This window comes from Hippoglossus stenolepis, chromosome 5 (assembly GCF_022539355.2).
Source record: "Hippoglossus stenolepis isolate QCI-W04-F060 chromosome 5, HSTE1.2, whole genome shotgun sequence".
NCBI classification, from domain to species: domain Eukaryota; kingdom Metazoa; phylum Chordata; class Actinopteri; order Pleuronectiformes; family Pleuronectidae; genus Hippoglossus; species Hippoglossus stenolepis.
Genome location: NC_061487.1, coordinates 22,105,655 through 22,122,775, shown reverse-complemented (window position 1 = coordinate 22,122,775; position 17,121 = coordinate 22,105,655). Strand labels below are relative to the sequence as shown.

At 44.3% G+C, this 17,121-nt stretch overlaps 2 protein-coding genes across 2 annotated transcripts; both read right to left on the bottom strand.

The window, feature by feature from the left end:
- Positions 1-2,459: 2,459 nt before the first annotated feature.
- On the bottom strand, positions 2,460-8,999 carry mapk12a (mitogen-activated protein kinase 12a). Its single transcript, XM_035156018.2, has 12 exons — positions 8,558-8,999; positions 7,233-7,362; positions 7,040-7,098; positions 6,844-6,955; positions 6,723-6,752; positions 6,547-6,594; positions 6,243-6,357; positions 4,382-4,453; positions 4,046-4,125; positions 3,805-3,883; positions 3,533-3,706; positions 2,460-3,383 (listed from the first exon to the last, which is right to left on the bottom strand). Exons 1-12 carry the CDS (start codon positions 8,674-8,676, stop codon positions 3,316-3,318), a joined length of 1,086 nt encoding a protein of 361 aa, XP_035011909.1. The 5' UTR covers positions 8,677-8,999; the 3' UTR covers positions 2,460-3,315.
- Positions 9,000-9,383: 384 nt separating this feature from the next.
- On the bottom strand, positions 9,384-17,012 carry selenoo1 (selenoprotein O1). The gene is made up of 9 exons (XM_035156015.2): positions 16,367-17,012; positions 15,597-15,800; positions 15,322-15,499; positions 14,449-14,579; positions 13,476-13,753; positions 13,182-13,344; positions 11,589-11,774; positions 11,179-11,335; positions 9,384-10,774 (listed from the first exon to the last, which is right to left on the bottom strand). Exons 1-9 carry the CDS (start codon positions 16,918-16,920, stop codon positions 10,541-10,543), a joined length of 2,085 nt encoding a protein of 694 aa, XP_035011906.1. The 5' UTR covers positions 16,921-17,012; the 3' UTR covers positions 9,384-10,540.
- Between the last annotated feature and the right edge of the window lie 109 nt (positions 17,013-17,121).

Sequence of the window (17,121 nt, the reverse complement as noted above, 5' to 3'; positions counted from 1 at the left end):
ACACTGACCCGGGTCAGATCAGTGTTTGGGCATCGCTGCCATTCCACACGTACTCCCTCCTGAGTCAGTGTCAGTCTGTGGTGTGTGTGTGTGTGTGTGTGTGTGCTGGGTTTTCAACATGCATGCATGCCAGGCATATCATGTGTGTACAGATGCACACACGTGACCTAATAAGTGTGTGTGGGTGTCTTAAGAAGTATGCGGCTTGAACCCAGCGTAGTCTGAAAATAAACCGCAGGGTCAACAAACAAGACAGAGAGAGGGAGTCCTTCCATGTGCTACTGGTGTGTGTGTGTGTGTGTGTGTGTGTGTGTGTGTGTGTGTGTGTGTGTGTGTGTGTGTGTGTGTGTGTGTGTGTGTGTGTGTGTGTGTGTGTGTGTGTGTGTGTGTGTGAGGAGGGGATCGTGGGGTAAAAAAATGTGCCTTCCCCTCTGTTTTCCTGTCTGCAGTGGGAACAGAACTCTCTGACTTTTCAGTGAACTATCCAGCAGGACCCCAGTCCTGTGTTTGCAGTGTGTGTGTGTGTGTGTGTGTGTGTGTGTGTGTGTGTGTGTGTGTGTACCCAGGACAGGTCTTACACCCAGAGTTTGCTTTGGAGGATCTCAGGCCCGGGAAGGAAGCCTGTCCTCGGGGGAGTCGCCCTTGGGAGTCGAGGATCTGGAGGTCACAAGCTTGTTAAATTCAACACCCGCCAGTGGAGGACGTCCTGTGCGAGGAGGAATGAGCAGAATCTCAAAGCAAACAGTCGATCTGTTTAAACATTTCTTCCTCCGTGTTATCAATCACGCTCATTACAAAAGTAAGGTTGTCAGGGTTTAATGCAAAACAATAAATCTCTGTAACAGCGACAAATAAATCTGCTTCTTTGAGCAAAGTGCTTATGTCAGCATGCTAACGTTAAATAAAGATGGACGACGTGTCTCCGCTTCCTCCCACTATCCACATATGCCCAAATATTCCGGATATGAACGCTGCCATCATACTAATTTGGAGCCAGAGTCTGCACAGTAGCGAGGTCACACCGATACATGCCGCTCAACCAATCACGAGTCAGTCTCCGCTGCCAATCATGACGTCTCATCCCATTTCTATTGCATCAACTAACATATTCAAACAAAACTTACTAAAAGTTACCACTTGAACAAACATCAGCGTGATAAGAAACTACCTAAGAGACGGAAATTATTTGACTTTTTAGTTTGTTCCATGTCTAATCTGTTAACATGGAGGAGGCAGGACTGATGGCCTGTACTGCAGCCGTTGGGATTCTTTGGCTTCACTTTTTGTGGAGCAGTTCTGTCCTCCATCTTTATACACAGTCTGTGGAGTTTAGGTGTAAACAGTAAATGATCTGTATTCATGTGGAGCTTTTCTAGTCTTGATGACAACACAGTGCAGTTTTACATTCATACGGTGCTTCTATGTGCAGCACTTTCTCTATGAGCAGGAGCAATGTAATGTGATGTTCAACATATAGTTCACCTTATCTAGTTAATTAGCATTCATCCCAAAGTACAGCTTTATCTGATGGGAATAGCATTAGTTTGATTTGCATTCAAGCCAATAATTGGACATTTGGATGATAGAAAATCTGGAGGTCCCCAAATTAAAGACACACAGTATGTCACTGGATCATATAAAACTTTTATCTGCTGCTGGAGCGAGAGGAAAAGTCAATGCATAACTCGTTACTATTCATCATCCAGGGACCTTGAATATCTGTGAATATATTTTAGTCTTGATCACAGATTTAACCAAGAGTTTGTTTACAATGACGCCACCTGGTGTTCATTTACATGTGCCACACAAAAAGCTGTTTTCATGGCTGGACAACGGTTTGGACGTTCATGTTGAAATTAGAATATTTTAAAGGTAAATCCCACAAATTTGACACACCAACCACTTGACAAGTCCTGGTCAGAACCAATCAACCTTTGAATCAGCTGTATAGTCATGTCTTTGGTGGAAGTCTGAAGAAATAAACCTAAAAATGTCACCGGTACAATCCTGTATTGTTAACCAAGGGTGAGGAGTTTGTAAGACTGAGACATTAACAAGGCAGAAAGAATAAAGCAGTATTTTCAGAGCTTTATACATTCCAGGATATCTTGGTCTCTGCTGTTTAGATATTATTTTTAAATCGGTTGTAAATCCCCAAATTCCACTGAAATACACTACTGAAGTTGTGGAATACCTTGTCAAGGACATAAAGGAACAGTTTTTGATACTGTAATTCTGTATTCCACTAGAGTGAATAACTTGTATGTACAGTAGCTGTATTAAAATCAAGGATAATTCATCATCCTCTGCCTCCCTCACCCCCCAGACATCAGTTTGAACCAATTTTCTTCATTTAATCTTTCTTTGTACTGTCTGATCACGTTTCAGTGTTTAAAGATGAAGCTTAAAATCTCAAAATATATCAGATTTGTTCGTGAAAAAATACTATTTGCATCATCTTCAAAGAGAATCTTTAATATTAAAAAAATACAGTGGTGGTGTTAGAAACATTCACTCACGGATCAACATAGAAAATGTGTTTTGTGCAAATTTCAGTTTCATAAAAAAACAACATTGTGACATTTCTCTCATCTGTTTTTGGTTTAAAATTGAAAAAGACAATGTTTGTGCCTTTAACCTGCTGGGATGGATTTCATAAGAGCTGCCAATCTTTATCATTAAGGCCCCGGCGAGGAGAGACGAGGTCACAACAGACATACAAAGACGACACGTGCACACAAACACAACAATTAAAGGAATTTAAGGGCATGTAGTCACTGATCGGGGAATTACCTCACAGATTAAAGAAGCATTTTTCTATCTATTACCTTAACCACAGATACAAATAAGTCTTGGAAATTAAACGACTGACACCAGGCTTTTTCAAGAATTTCACTTTTCTAAAAACTGTGTCTCCTGTTATTTCTCGATTCACAGGTAAGGAGCAAGGTATTTGATGAAATGCTCCAATATTTTACATACCAGCCTGACTGAAAACTGAAATTGAACTTGGATATTATCCGACTTATATCAGGGATAAGTGTGAGTTAGGATCCTCAGCACAGTAGGAAGTGCTGATACGACTCAGGAAGTAGAGCTGCTGCAACAAAGTCAAGCTAGAAAGAAAGAAATCTGGGATTTACGATGACGGCGACAAACAGCGAGGTAATCAAAAACACAGCAGGTTGCACTTGAGGGAGAACAGAGTCTGTGATCATTCATTAATTCTTGTGATCAGAGAGGTTTTGTCGCTGGAGATGAAGAAGACGTGTTCGTTAGGTTTGGTCCCCGGCTGCTCAGCCGACTCTGTGTGTCTCACAGTGAGGTTTCCTTGGATTCTGGCACAATGGGTTTGAACGACAAGATCTCTGTGAAGGTGTGACCTGGAGACAGAAGCACAGCAGGACGCTGATCAATAAAACATAAATGCTCTTATTGTCTTCCCCCACATTCTTGTTATTATTCCACTGATCTTTCTGGCTGTGTTACCCCATAATCAGTCTAACAGACCCCCCCCTCCCTTCATCCTTACGTTTCCACTGGTCCAGCGTCAGGTCTGCGTTGTCTAACGAGTGGTCGTACGGCTGCGCCTCCGTCTCCTCCTCCGTTTCTCTGAACTCGGTGAAGTAGGGGAGCGTGAGGGCCTCGGTGGCGGTCGCCCTGCTCTGGGGATCCAGCAGCAACATGCGCTCCAGCACAGACACGGCTGGAGGTGGAAATAAACAGAATAAGGAAAGAGTGGCAACTAGAAGATAGACTGTCAAACTGAACGCAGGCAGAATTATGAGGCTGAGAGTGTCCTACCTTGTGGATTAGTTGTGGAAATCACCTTCTGGAGGTCTTTCTTTTCCACTTTGGGAAGACTTTTGATGTAGCTTTTAGCCTGAGAAGAAACGGGGACATTTATTCTGGAATAAATCATTAGGTGCCAAATTGTGCCTCCAGTTCCTACACTGTTGGAGAACTTGGGGACACAACTGGGCAGTAAAATAAAACCAGAGTGAATCTTCTAAATTCTTGCGTGATTTGCGTGTGCTGCACTCACATCCTGGGATTCTAGTTTTGACATAAATTCCTGAGTTGGTGTTCCTGTGATCTTCATGATCTCAGTCAGCTGATCGAGGTCTGACGAACAGGGGTCAAGGGTCACAAGTGATTAAAATCACACAGATGATCATTTAACGGTAATTCTTCCAGAAAACGACATCTCTCTAAATGTATTCCTACATTCTCTGTATTACTCAGCAACAGAGCAAACAGTAGTTGCTGCTATAGCTGCAGGTGCACCTTGTTGACCTTTACCCGTGTCCTGCAGGCTGCATGTTAAAGTGTGTGGGGAACGTGAATGTGCACGTAAAGGGTCAGGAAGGTAAAAGGATACGGTCGCTGCCTTTAAAGAGAGGTTTTCCCTGCAGCATTTCGGCCATGATGCAGCCCACAGACCAAATGTCCACTGGAGAGGAGACAGAAATCACAGTTATTGAACTCCACACATTTCAGACTTGATTATTGTTATTATAAAGCATTTAATATACGGCGTAGCGGGCCAGTGATCAACAGAATAAGATGAGTGAAAGTGTCTGTAAAGTGTGAAAAGATCGCCATCTAGTGGATATCACCTATTATTACATTTGGACTCAATTGAACTTAGATGTTTATAACCTCTAGTACTTCCGCTTTTATTCAAAACCCACCACAGCATTGTTTAAAAACATATTTCAATATAATACAATTATAATACAAGCTATTTTTTTATTTATAAATATTTATTGAATATAATAGTATTTATTTATATTATAAATATAAATAGAGTTTTTTATACTTAATCTACCTTGTTTTGGGAGTTTTTTAATCTGCTATACAACAAGGCTTCTTCTTCTACTTCAGCTTCTTCTTTTTCATCTACTTATTATTCATAAACATAAAGACAAAAACAATCTCCTCCACCATCCCCCCCCAGCAGGAAACCTGAGCCCCTCAGCTCCTTCAAACCTCCTCTCCAAACCCCAGAGGGACAAACAGAGAACCTGGGGAGACAGCGGCTTCTCCATCTCTGGCCCCTTCCACTATAACTATCTCCCCGTGGGAATGAAATGCTCTAGTTGGTAGGCATGGGAAGAGCTGCGCCTTGAAAAACTCCTGTCCTTTGTCACACTGAAGCAGAGCAGGGCTCGCGTGTAGAAAACAAGGTTCAGACTCTAGTCTGGATTTCAAAAGTCTATATTTCACATATTGCAGGTCTGCGCAGCAACTGGAAGAAATAAAAGAGCAAAAGTGCAACAAAGTGCAAAGGTTTCTTGTCCATGTTGGATTTCCAAGATTAAGTTGTAACTCTCTACCACACTTTTACATCTGCTTTAAATACTGTGTCTTTCCTCCTGCTCCGTTTTAGTGTTTAACTTTGTCCAGCAAGATGTTTCATCTATGTAAAGTGTATTAAATAGCACTGTAAAATATATAAGGCCCTTGTCTGAATGGGTTTTTACAAAGTACTCCAGTTTCCTTGTCTGTAAATGAACTGTATTCATAAAACACTTTTCTAATCTTATCGCCCACTCAAAACGCTTCACAGCACAGGTCACCCTCACCCATTCACACAACGCTTCTATACGCAGAGCTTTTCTATTACACACCATCCATACACTGTCGGCACAGGGGAAGTATCCTTGAAATGCAGACTGGAGGAGTCGGGGATCTAACCCATGTTCCTTCTGGTTAGTGGATGACCCTCTCTACCCCCTGAGCCACAGCTGCCCCCAGGTGGCAGTGCAGTGTGAATTGTTGTTTGTCTCTTTATGTTGGCCCTGTGATACTCGACCTGTCCAGGAAACACCCCAAAAGTCTGCTGTGATTGGTTCCAGCCCCCCATGACTCTCACAGGATAAGTGGTATAGAAAATGGATGATGGATGGATGGATGAATTATATAATTATTCATAGAAGAGGAATAAATAACCTGCTAATGTCTCAGTGGCATCAAAAGCCCAGAAGGCACAACAACAACAAGACATTTTTAGAAAAATTAATTAAGCAACAAGTCGGAGCGCGTCCTCCGGAGGTTTCAAAGGTCATTGTGGGAAATGTAGTAAATCACAGCAGAAACCGACGCCTCGAGTTGGAGGAAGTCGAGGATAACAAAACATCAAATCCAGATGAAGAGGCTCTGGTGCTAATGAGGAGCACTGAACAACTGAAGGGTATAAGAGCGTGTTCAACTTCTGTCCTTTAATTAGCTCAACATACCAGTCTGAGTGTAGTGCATCCAGCTCAGGATGACCTCCGGGGCTCTGTACCAGCGAGTCACCACGTAGCCCGTCATCTCGCTGTCTGCCTGCCGCGCCAAACCAAAGTCCAAAATCTGACATGAACAGAAACAGGGCAGAGTCAGACATCTACACATCAAGGCCGAAAAAATGGGACTTAAAGACGTAGAATTGGTGATCATCAATCATCGGTTTTTGATCGGAACGGCATAAATGAAGTATTTTAAAACTAAGACAGCTTGTGTGTTTTGCTGGTTTTGAGGTATCATGGTGTGCAGCTGTACCTTGAGCTCACAGTCTTGGTTGATGGCGAGATTTCCTGGTTTGAGGTCCTGCAAACATTAAAAGGAAGCGATGAAACAACAACTCCCTCCTAAATAAGATAAGAAGATAAGAATGTATGATTCTAAACCTCACACATATAAATCCAGGTATATTAATATCCACCTAAACAACTTACCCTGTGAATTATACCGGCCGAATGGATATACTGCAATAAAATAATACAACAGGGGTTTAATCAACAGAACAGATCAACCGAGGTGATAAACTGTAAATATGATCGACGCAGGGTTCTCCACCTTCAGCCCTTTGAGCATCTGATAAACCAAATACTGAATTTTCTCCTCCGACAGCCGCTGCAGCTTCATCAGCTTCCCCAGATCCGTCCCCATGTACGGCATCACCAGGTAGCTTAGAGAAGAAGGAGAACAAAAACAATCACGTTTATGGAAACTGGATCCTGTGGTGTTTGGCAGGGGCATAAAGTCTACTTACAAATCGTGGAATCTGTCCAGGGAGAGGTCAGCAGTAAACACATCTAAGAGGCCAATCACCTGCATCAGACAGAACGATACAGTAAATCACCCGGGAGGACGTGATCCTCTGTCCCTCTGGTCGTTATTGTATCACACATACATGTTTTCTACTGTATGAGTAATATAAAGACTTTCTGAGTGTTGGCTCTTACGTTCTCGTGCTTCATGTGTTTGAGGAGCCTCAGCTCCCTGTAGGCCCGTTTGGCGAAGAGCTCGGACTGGAAAGGTCGGTACAGCTTCTTGATCGCCACTTTGCCTCCTGTCCTGGAGTCCACCGCCGAGCTGCGGGTAACAACACATCAGAGGCTCTGAGACAATATTACACAGGATATATTTATAAATATACTTTATGGGTAACTTCCAAAGAAGATTATCTGATCCCACGACATGAGGAAGTAATAATGAAAATCCATTCGGTCAGATGATACATTTCTTATCTTCTGATCAGGAATTTGACTATAGTTAAAATATGTGGCTGCACACCCCCACCCCCCACACACACACACACACATTACACTGACTTACATTGATTTCCTGGACACTTACTCTAACCTTAACCATAGTAACTACTTGCTTAATCCTAACTCCTAATCCTAACCTTTATTGTGTCTTCATTTTAAAATGTAATGGTCTACCTTATGGCGACTTGCTTTTGTCCCTATAAGGAAGACAAGTCCCCATAATGTTGAAACAGACTTAGGTCCCCACAACACGAGTATTACCTGGACCACACACAGCTTTGCACTCATTAGGACTTTCTATTAACTCTGACTCATCATGGACAGTCTAAACAAAGCTGTCCCTAAACCTTAACCATGACCAACTCATATGTAACCCTGAAACCTTAACCAGGACCTAAGCCATGACGTTTTTATGGGGCCAGGCTTTGGTCCCCACCGGGTCTACTGGTCCTGAAAGGTCAGTGTTTATAAGGACACACACACACACAATCCATCCTCTGCTCCATCCAGCTGGGATCTCACGCAGCAGGCGGCTCCATCTCCAGCTAGTGTGGGTCCACATGTTGTTCTCAGAGTAGTTCATGTGTTATTAAGTCGCATTGAGGGACTCGGGGCAGCTCGGGACCCGCCCACACCGTCCATCATCGATAACAAAGACGCGCAAGGAGCCCGAGGAGCAGCTTGTGTGTCTCTATCAGTACAAACTTGGTGCGAGCGTGTGTGTGTGTGTGTGTGTGTGTGTTTAAACCTCGAGTCGTGCCCTCTTCATCGGGCTGTAATCGCCCGAAGAGCAGACTGGAGAACGAGAGGAAGACTGCGGTGAAGGTGTCGGTGCAAGTGTCTCCATCATATCAGGAAGTGGAGCAGCGCGTGTTCAGCGGAGCGCACAGACTTTTTTCTTTTGTTCGGCGGTGGCACCGTGCGTCGGCCCGCTGGATGTCACCATCTGGCCCCTTTGTTACCACCGAGCTCCACGTTAAAAAGCCCCAGTGTGTGATCGGAGGGTTTCCACTTACCAAACCGTCCCGTAAGCCCCGGTCCCCACCTGCCTCAGGTCCCGGTATCGATCCGGCACTTCCCACGAGGTTTTGTTGACTTCTTGTCGGTAGTAACCGGGTCTGACGCGCTTGGACATGTTTATTTAAGTTTTAAAAAACCTTTAAAATAAATGTAATACGTCCGGTTTGATTCTTCTTCTTCTTCTTTGGCTGTTTTTGTTTTTGTGCGTCGTCACTACACGCCCATTGTCCCAGATCCCACCTATGCGCTCACCCTCAACCAGACACACACAGACACACACACACACAGCAGTGCGCAGCGGCTCAGGGCGCACCGCACCCTGAGGTCACCCAGAGCCACTCCCGCTGGAGACTCACAATTAAAGGTGAAACGCAGACTGGAATGTGAGTAACATGAGACTCCAGGTTGATAGTGTGACTGAAACGCGTCGGCAGGTGTAGAGAAACGTGTGTGTGAGAGAGAGAGAGAGAGAGATTAGGCCTGGCTACTGCAGGTTCTATTCCCTCAGAACTGCGTCCTTGGTGCAGTGAACATTTTTGGGGCTTGCTGGGACTTGAGGTGAAGACAAACACAAGAATGTAGTAATGCTAGAGACGGAGATAGGCCTCCAGGACACAGAACAAATATACCGATATGTCATAAACAAACACTGTGCCAGCTCCGGCTCACTTTTATACAAACAAAGACAGGTTTAAACATTTGCCAGTGTCAGCATGTGACAGCAGGAGTGTTTCATGTTATGAAACAAGAATGTGGAGGTGGGGTTCAGCTCTTACAATAACAAGTCAGCTATGATAGGTTAAAGGAAGGATACCATACGTATTACACATTGCTCTGTTTATTCAGATGGGTTAAAGCAATAGCCGAGGAAGCACTCAAAGTTATATTTCACACTCATTAAGCAAAATTAAAATCTCATTTCATGTCCATTCCTTTCGTTGGTTACGTGAGGATGTCCAGTTTTTATGCCTTTTTTTACAACAGATCTAAAACTCATATGCCAAACCAACCAGATTGATCCGGATTCAAAAGGGTGAGAGTTACCACCAGTGGTGCTGCCCCTTTAAGGCAGTAAATTCATGAATGGGTGTTCGTGTTTTTCTTCCCTTATCTATAATCTCACTCTGGATAACATCACGTTTATGACACCTCGTTGATAAACTTCCTCTAATATGGTTTGTCTTGTCACAACACAATGGTCAGTCATGCATTTCCCTATCTCTCAACTGTACTTTCAATGTTCACTTAACGTGAGATTAAACAACTAAGTTCATATTTGTGGTTCTGTTCTATGCCAGTCGTGGTTTTTACAATGATAAGAGAATATATTGTGCGTTTTATCTTCTGCGGCTTAGAGGATCAAGTGCAGTAATTCCCTTTCACCCACAAGCACACTTAAAACATCATCTTTCACCCACACGCATACTGCATACATCATATTATTTGGTATATGTTGAGGTGACACCCCACAGGTCATCAGAATCAGACAGGTCACTGTAGGACTTGTTGTCTGACTCGTCATTAACACCCAACTTAACACTAAACAGACAGGGAACGAGCTGAGGCTGCGTTTCTTTCTTCCATGTAGGCCAAACCCTAGTCAATGTTTTTCCTAAAATGAAGTTGCATTCGATTGTTAAACTCCATCACAACATCCTGTTTTATTCAGAAATGTGAAGCCTTCGGAGGAAACTTATCCTTAAAACCCATTTCATAGATGGTAAAAAACCTTTCACCAGAAATGGCACCGTCATGTTTGTAATTTTATGTATTTTAACCAAAGTCAACTCAGTCCCCGTTTGTTTTGTATCAGTGAGGAATCCTGTGGTGCGTCGTGCCTCATGCTAACTTCCCTGACGCTGTCTGCCATTGAAAGAGAGAGCTGAACAGTGACTGGAAGAGAGGGGAGAGACATTAAAAGTAAAATAATAATAAACTCTCTTCATTTCAGGCAGACGAGCTGATAATCAGGAAAGTTACTACGAAGATCATGTGACGCAGAGTTCATTAGCCCAAGCTGGAGGTCTGCTGTCGTAGGGAACAGGATCTCTAGCTGCGGATGGAGACGCCGCTTCTTGCTGTTGCTCCTCTCCCTCGTCTCTCTCCGTCCGTTCGGCGCCGCCACCGCCTCCGCCTCCGCCCACCCGCGCAGGAAGCTCAAGACCTGGCTGTGAAGAGAAAGGCTTCTCGAGAACCTTGAGGACCCGCTGGACCTGAGAGGAAGTGAGAGCTGAAAGTGAAACGCTGCAGCAAAAGGAAATTGAAGTGAACTCTAATAATTATTTATAAACTCACTGTTGAGGTGCTGCAGAGACCAAATTGTACACACTCTTAGATATCAGTGTTCCTAAATATGTATACATTTTTTTCCATTAAGATCCATAAATGATTCCCAGGGAAATTTATGAGAATGTCAAAAACATAATGTTTAAGATAGAGAAAAAAATGTAATGGGTTCTTTCTAAGCCCATATCTCATCAAACCACCAAGTTTTATGGGAATCCATTCAGTAGATTTTGCATAATCCCACTGACCAACCAACCGATGGACTCCCCCTTGGCGGAGGTAACAGCAGAAGTACAATGTGTTTAACACTGACAGAGAATCCGAGCCTGACCTCAGAAAAGTCCCCGCTCTCGGCAGCCTCGATTGCATTCTGGGCGATGTAGTTCCTGAGAACCACGCGCGGGTTGGCACCGTCCATCACTCTCCCCCTCTCCTCCTGCGCGGCCTGCACGTCGCTCTGCCCCTCCAGCTCGCGGGCCAGACGCTTCCTGCGGCAGTGATAACGCAAAAACATTCAGTCAGAGAGTTACAGTCATGGAACAATGTCAGAGTCAACACCCCATTTCCTCTCTTCGCCCTCCCTCTCTGTCAGCCCCTGTTATCAGTCACACTTCCACCCATCACCATCCACCCAAAAAAACCAAAAAAAAACTCATCCGGTTAAACTAGCTCCTCACCCTTTCCTCTTTTTTATTATTACTCCTTCCTATCAGAAACCTGGCCTCTCTCCCTCCATCTCACCTGTAGCCTGCGATCCAGCGAGTCCAGTCCTCGGCCTGTTTGCCCCTCAGCTCCTCCCGGCTCGTCTCCATCAGCTCTTTCAGTCTGCTGAGTTTTTCCAACTGTCTCGCTATTGTCGTCCTGTCTGAGATCATCTGGAACAGCGCTGGGTTGCTCTGAGCCATGGAGAGCAGCATCGCCAGCTCACTGTCAACGGCAGACAGGAATCATAACAGTTCAAATGGTTACTGACGTGCTGGAGAGAGCAGAGGACTGAATCTGCCGGTGCGGTCGATCCAGGTTTCATCCGCTCTTCAGATACTTTCATGGAGGAAATAAGGTAATGAGATGAAGAGAAGACAGACGTAGTGTTTATGGCACGTTCACTGACTCTGTTTACATGTGCAAATTGGGTTAGGAAGGAAATCAGATCACATATTTAAACGTGTCATTTCTGATTACTCTGATCCTCCATGTTTACTTCTGGTCTGCTCAATGATCAGATTTTCCTTCTACGACTTCCAAAAGACAGCACAAGACATAATTATAAATCGCCCGCTCTGTCTTAGACAATATACAAAGCTGGACCACATTGACAGATAATGAAATTTATTTTTTTCTCCAGCATTGTTGCAGTTAAAAAAAATAGCGACCTGAGGCTGTGTTTTTAGCAGCATTTTATCGAATGATTTTGGTTCCCATTTTGAAACTGGAACTGAAAGATATGACTGCAAAGTGTTGACAGCAATCAGAACGAGTGCTTCAGTTTTCATATTAACAAGGGGTTCAATTGACTAATGCTGTTTAACCAATAGCCAATAATCGATTTGAAGGGGGGTGAGGGGAATGCCATTCCCTTTAAACCAATACGACCATAAATCATTCTCCTTAACAATCTGTCATTCCCTTTCAGCCACCCCTCCATCCCCTCTGAGAGAGAGGACACAATTCTAAATAATGGGATCTGCAGTTTATTTTTAAATGACCCTTAAAGATAATGAACAAATCACCTACTGACTATAACCTAAAAACGGTTTTGATCATGATGGCTTATCATAAACATGACTCTAAATCGATGCTAAGATTGCTCAGTGATAGTTTGTATGATCAGGTCATCTATCACTGACTGTTAAGGATAATGAATATGATACTAATCATTTTGCTGGAGCACAAACAAAATGATAATATAACCATACTTCTTGTGTTTAAGGGGAAACGTTGACCAAATGGTGGTGGCACAAGTTACGGTCAGTGCGTCACACATTAGGATTCATCTTCTGGGGGGTGTGGATATCAACAGCTATTAAAACAAATATGATATTTAGTTTTCAAGGAACTGTATTTTGTTATGAACCAAAGTAAAATGAGATGGTGGAGGTTGAGTAAAGATCACTGGAGCTATGAACCATGACTGTTCCACATTTACTGCCCGTGTGTTGTTGCTCTGACACTGAACCCTTATCAGCCTACAGTAATCAGATTACTTCAATGTATTTAACTAACCTACTTATCTTATCTTCTCACTCTAAATATACTTTGATGTTCTATTTACTACAGAACAAATTAAGCTAACAGTGTGGACTGTTCTGTACATGGCGGCTTTGACCTGCTCACCGTGTATCCATCGTAGGTTTGTTTGCAGCCTTGAGCTCATCTAAGGAGGCGCACTGCTCCAGCAGGAGTTCTGCTGCCTTCTTCACCAGCTCCTCTTCTCCTTCACCCTCAGTGGGACAGGAAATCTGACTCAAGCTGCGGAACGTGTTCGTGAAGTCAGCGCCTGCAGGAGATAAACAGGCAACAGCGGTGCAACAGGTTTAATATGTCCCATGATTCATCACAGTGCTTTGTGTACATAATGCTCCATCATCACATTCTGCTGCGAGGAAATATGATGCTCTTTAACGCCACCTGTATTGTGCATGGTCTGCAGCAACTCCGTGATCAGAATTTCATCCTCAGGCTCCTCCTTCTTCAAAAAGCCCAGTTTTTTCCTCATGTTCTCCAGGTAGAAGCCGTTGTACAGATCCAGGTACTCGTCCATGACAGCCTCAGCCCGGTCCGGTGGCAGCTCTGGGGCAAGAGCCTCTGCTAGCTTCACCAGGTTCCACCTGCAGATCGCCGGCTGGGCCTGGTACGTGTAACGGCCCGAGTTGTCAGAGGCGTTGCAAATGAAATCTGGATCAAACCTGAAGGAAATGAGGAAAGTTGTGATGGACACTTCAAACACAGAAAATGTGTGTTGTGGTAATTATCATGGTTTTACTGCCCTTTCAACGTGCTGCTGTGAGAGGCAGATGAATAGGCTGCAGCAGAACATTATAAAGGCTCCTTTGAAATAAAGCAACACTATGCAACTGTTTTACCTTAGAATAGCAGCTTCAAAATTAGTGTGATTTGTCACTGACTTGGAAAAGGGAGAATGTTTCCTCTTTGATTCCCACTCCTCACCCTACTTCCTGTTCTTGCTCTATGTTACTTTGGTGATTGTGTATGTTCTCCTTGAAGAATTGTGTAACTGACTGATAGTTGCAGCTTAAGTCGCCAGAATCAGGCTCCAGAGAACCTTTAAAATAGGAAGAAGTTTGGTGGATTTGTTACAGCAGCAGCTCTTCCGGTTCAGGGAGCCGCTGATCATGAGTAATATTCACTGTTCAGATGTGTTTCAGTTCAGTGAGTGAGACAATGCAGTCAGATATTAGATTTTTCTCTAAATGAAAACCACTTCATTGCTTGGATGCAGAGCCCAAAATAATGAATCACCACATGTGACTGCAGAGGGCGCTGTTGCTCTGAAAAACGTACATAGTGTTGCTTTAATATCAAATGACCATACAGAATCAGAATCAGTCTCCTGGTCATAAAAACTCTACAAATGTCTGACCTGTCCATAAAGCCATATGGACCATAGTCCAGCGTGACTCCCAGGATGCTCATGTTGTCTGTGTTCAGGACTCCATGACAGAAACCTACACACTGCCACTGAGCCACGAGTCGAGCTGTACGGAGCATCACCTGCAAACACAACATCTTACAGTAAAGCTACTGTTCGACTACACGTCCAAAAGAATTTATAATCTGAAAACAACCCCTGAGGAGAGTAGATGACACCATTACTTTCTAATCACACGAGGAAAATGTCTGTATCCAGCTCTCTTAATATCTTAATCTCATATAAAGCAGAGGACACAGCGACTCAGTCACTGAACATGACTGAGTCACTGACTGAGTCACTGAGTCTACAGCAGCTTAACAGGATAATAGGATCCATAAATGTTCTTGGCTTCAAACTGTAATGTCAGTGCCTTGAATAGGCTTCATGCTGATTTGAGTAAACCTTTCAGTACACAGTAGTCTTACATACAGACGTACATATTTTCTTAAAATTTCTGGGCCTGTCAAGGCATTTGAAATCCCCCCCCTTCCTGGGATTATATGACATCCCTACTTTAAGAGGCGTCTTGTGACTTATTGCAAACACTTAACATGTGGAAATTAGAATAACACTAAGTTGGTGCATTCTGACTTTTCTCCAAGGCCCAACAGTCCCCTTCTGAAACCACATATAAATTCACTAGATGCAGAATTTAATTTGGATAAAAATGATCATGCCCCTAAACATGCCTGATTCTTTAAAATCAAGATACATGAATTATTCTCTAAGAAATCAACAAAAATGTTGAAAAAGCCCTATCTCACAATGTTAATGAAAGAAAATGAAGTGGGGTGGAAGTTGGTGTCAGTCAGGGGCTCTGACCTCTCTGAAGAAAGCCACGTTCCTCTCCACTCGGTCGGGGTAATTCGTCTGGATCTCAGGGTAAAACATCTCAATGACGTAATCCAACATCTGACCTCGGATCTCATCGCGTCCGTAGCTGGGACCCTGACGCCCCGTGGACTCGTCGGCCCGCTTGAAGATCTCAAAAGATCCAAACCTGCACAGCAGAGATGACAGAAATCCCCTGTGTTTACAAAGCTCAGACATCCATGATGGATCAGATGGGGGGGGGGGGCGCAATGACCTGCACTCACCTGAGGAAGGTGGGTGCGATGCGGAGAACCACCGAGCATCTCTCCTGGCGCGGGTTTCCGCTGTAGTACACGTCCCGTACCACCCGGCTGTCAGAGGTCACCACGGAGCCAGCTCTGGTGGTGGGCACCCCCAGGAAGAACATGGCCTCGCTGCAGAGGAACTCTCTGATACTGGAGCGCAGAACCTTTCGGCCATCAGCCTGTCTGTGGACGGGAGACACAGACCGGTAGAAAATACAGCAAATTATCACAATAATAATAATAATAATAATAATAATAATATTGACCAAAGTGGTGCAGTCCTGCTTCAAATGACTCAGACAAAGCAAACCAAAATTACAAACCATTTACTGGTTACCTATGAGTTTCAAATTATTTCAATCTCAGGCAGGAAAAACTCAGCATCTTCTTTTCAATCTCTTCTTAAGACTCACTTATATTGTTTGGTATATACTCACTATTGGTATTGTTGAAACTATTTATAGTATTCTATCTTGTTGTATTTAATGTTTTGAAATTGTATTATTAGTTTTATTATTATAAACCACTTTGTAACTGTTTCACAAGGTGCTATATAAATAAAGTTCTCTGTCTTCTTCTTATCATCAGTATTAAAGAGATGTTGGCTAAACTCCAATCAAATATCAATGAGTATTTCAAGCTGAATAACTAATAATAGAAATGATTTTCATCTCAAATTGCATAAAAACTTTTCTTCCAAACCCTGAAATGCAACATGACCCACAGTGTGTCACAGAAGCAGCTTGTACCTGGAGTAAGGAGTCAGTCCGGCTCCCTTCACCTGAATCTCCCACCGGCCGCTCGGGTTTTCCCGCAGCAGCTCCGGGTCCTGGCCGGGAGGCACCTTCACCTCCCCCAGGTAACAGGCCGCCCCGTCGCCCAGCTGCCCGGCGAACTGTCCGAACTGGTGTCCGCAGTAGCAGTGAGCGGCGGGCTCGGACCCGGGCATCACCCTGGAGCCGCTCAGGTACTCCGCTCCGAGCGGGTCGTCGGTGACCTCCTCCACGCTGAGCCCCAGCAGCGCCAGGGCGTCCTGCGACACGGCGGCGAAGCGAGGCCGGGTCAGCGGCTGCGGCTTCACCCGGGCGAAGCAAGCTCCCTTCACCTGCCGCACGCCGGCATCCTCCGAAGGGTCCAGGGGAAGCTTCCTCAGGGCGGCGTTGTCAAACTCCAGCCTCTCCAGCGGGGAGCGACTCAGCGCCAGACCCATGTTCTCCATCCCGCCCGAGCCGAGGCGTCTGAACACGGACACACCAGGGACCACGATGCGTGACGGTCGCAGCCGAGGTCCTAAATAAGCCATGAAACCGCGGCCATGAGTGAGTTTGTGTCGCAGCCGCTGATCATGCTTTCATAACCCTGCTGTTTACGACAGGCGGTACAACCCTGATATCTGTCCGACAGGAAACAAACAGTAGATGCGGAACTACGTAGACAGAAGCTAGATTTGATATTAAACGGAGATAACAAAGTTCAGATAATTCACATTTAATAATAACTGAAT

Coding starts and splice junctions, on each gene's coding strand:
- mapk12a (XM_035156018.2), bottom strand. CDS start 8,676: ATGTCCAAGCGCGTCAGACCCGGTTACTACCGACAAGAAGTCAACAAA. Junction 7,099..7,232: donor AACACATGAAGCACGAGAAC/GTAAGAGCCAAC, acceptor TGTCTGATGCAG/GTGATTGGCCTCTTAGATGT. Junction 4,126..4,381: donor TCTCTTTAAAGGCAGCGACC/GTATCCTTTTAC, acceptor CCTGTTCGTCAG/ACCTCGATCAGCTGACTGAG.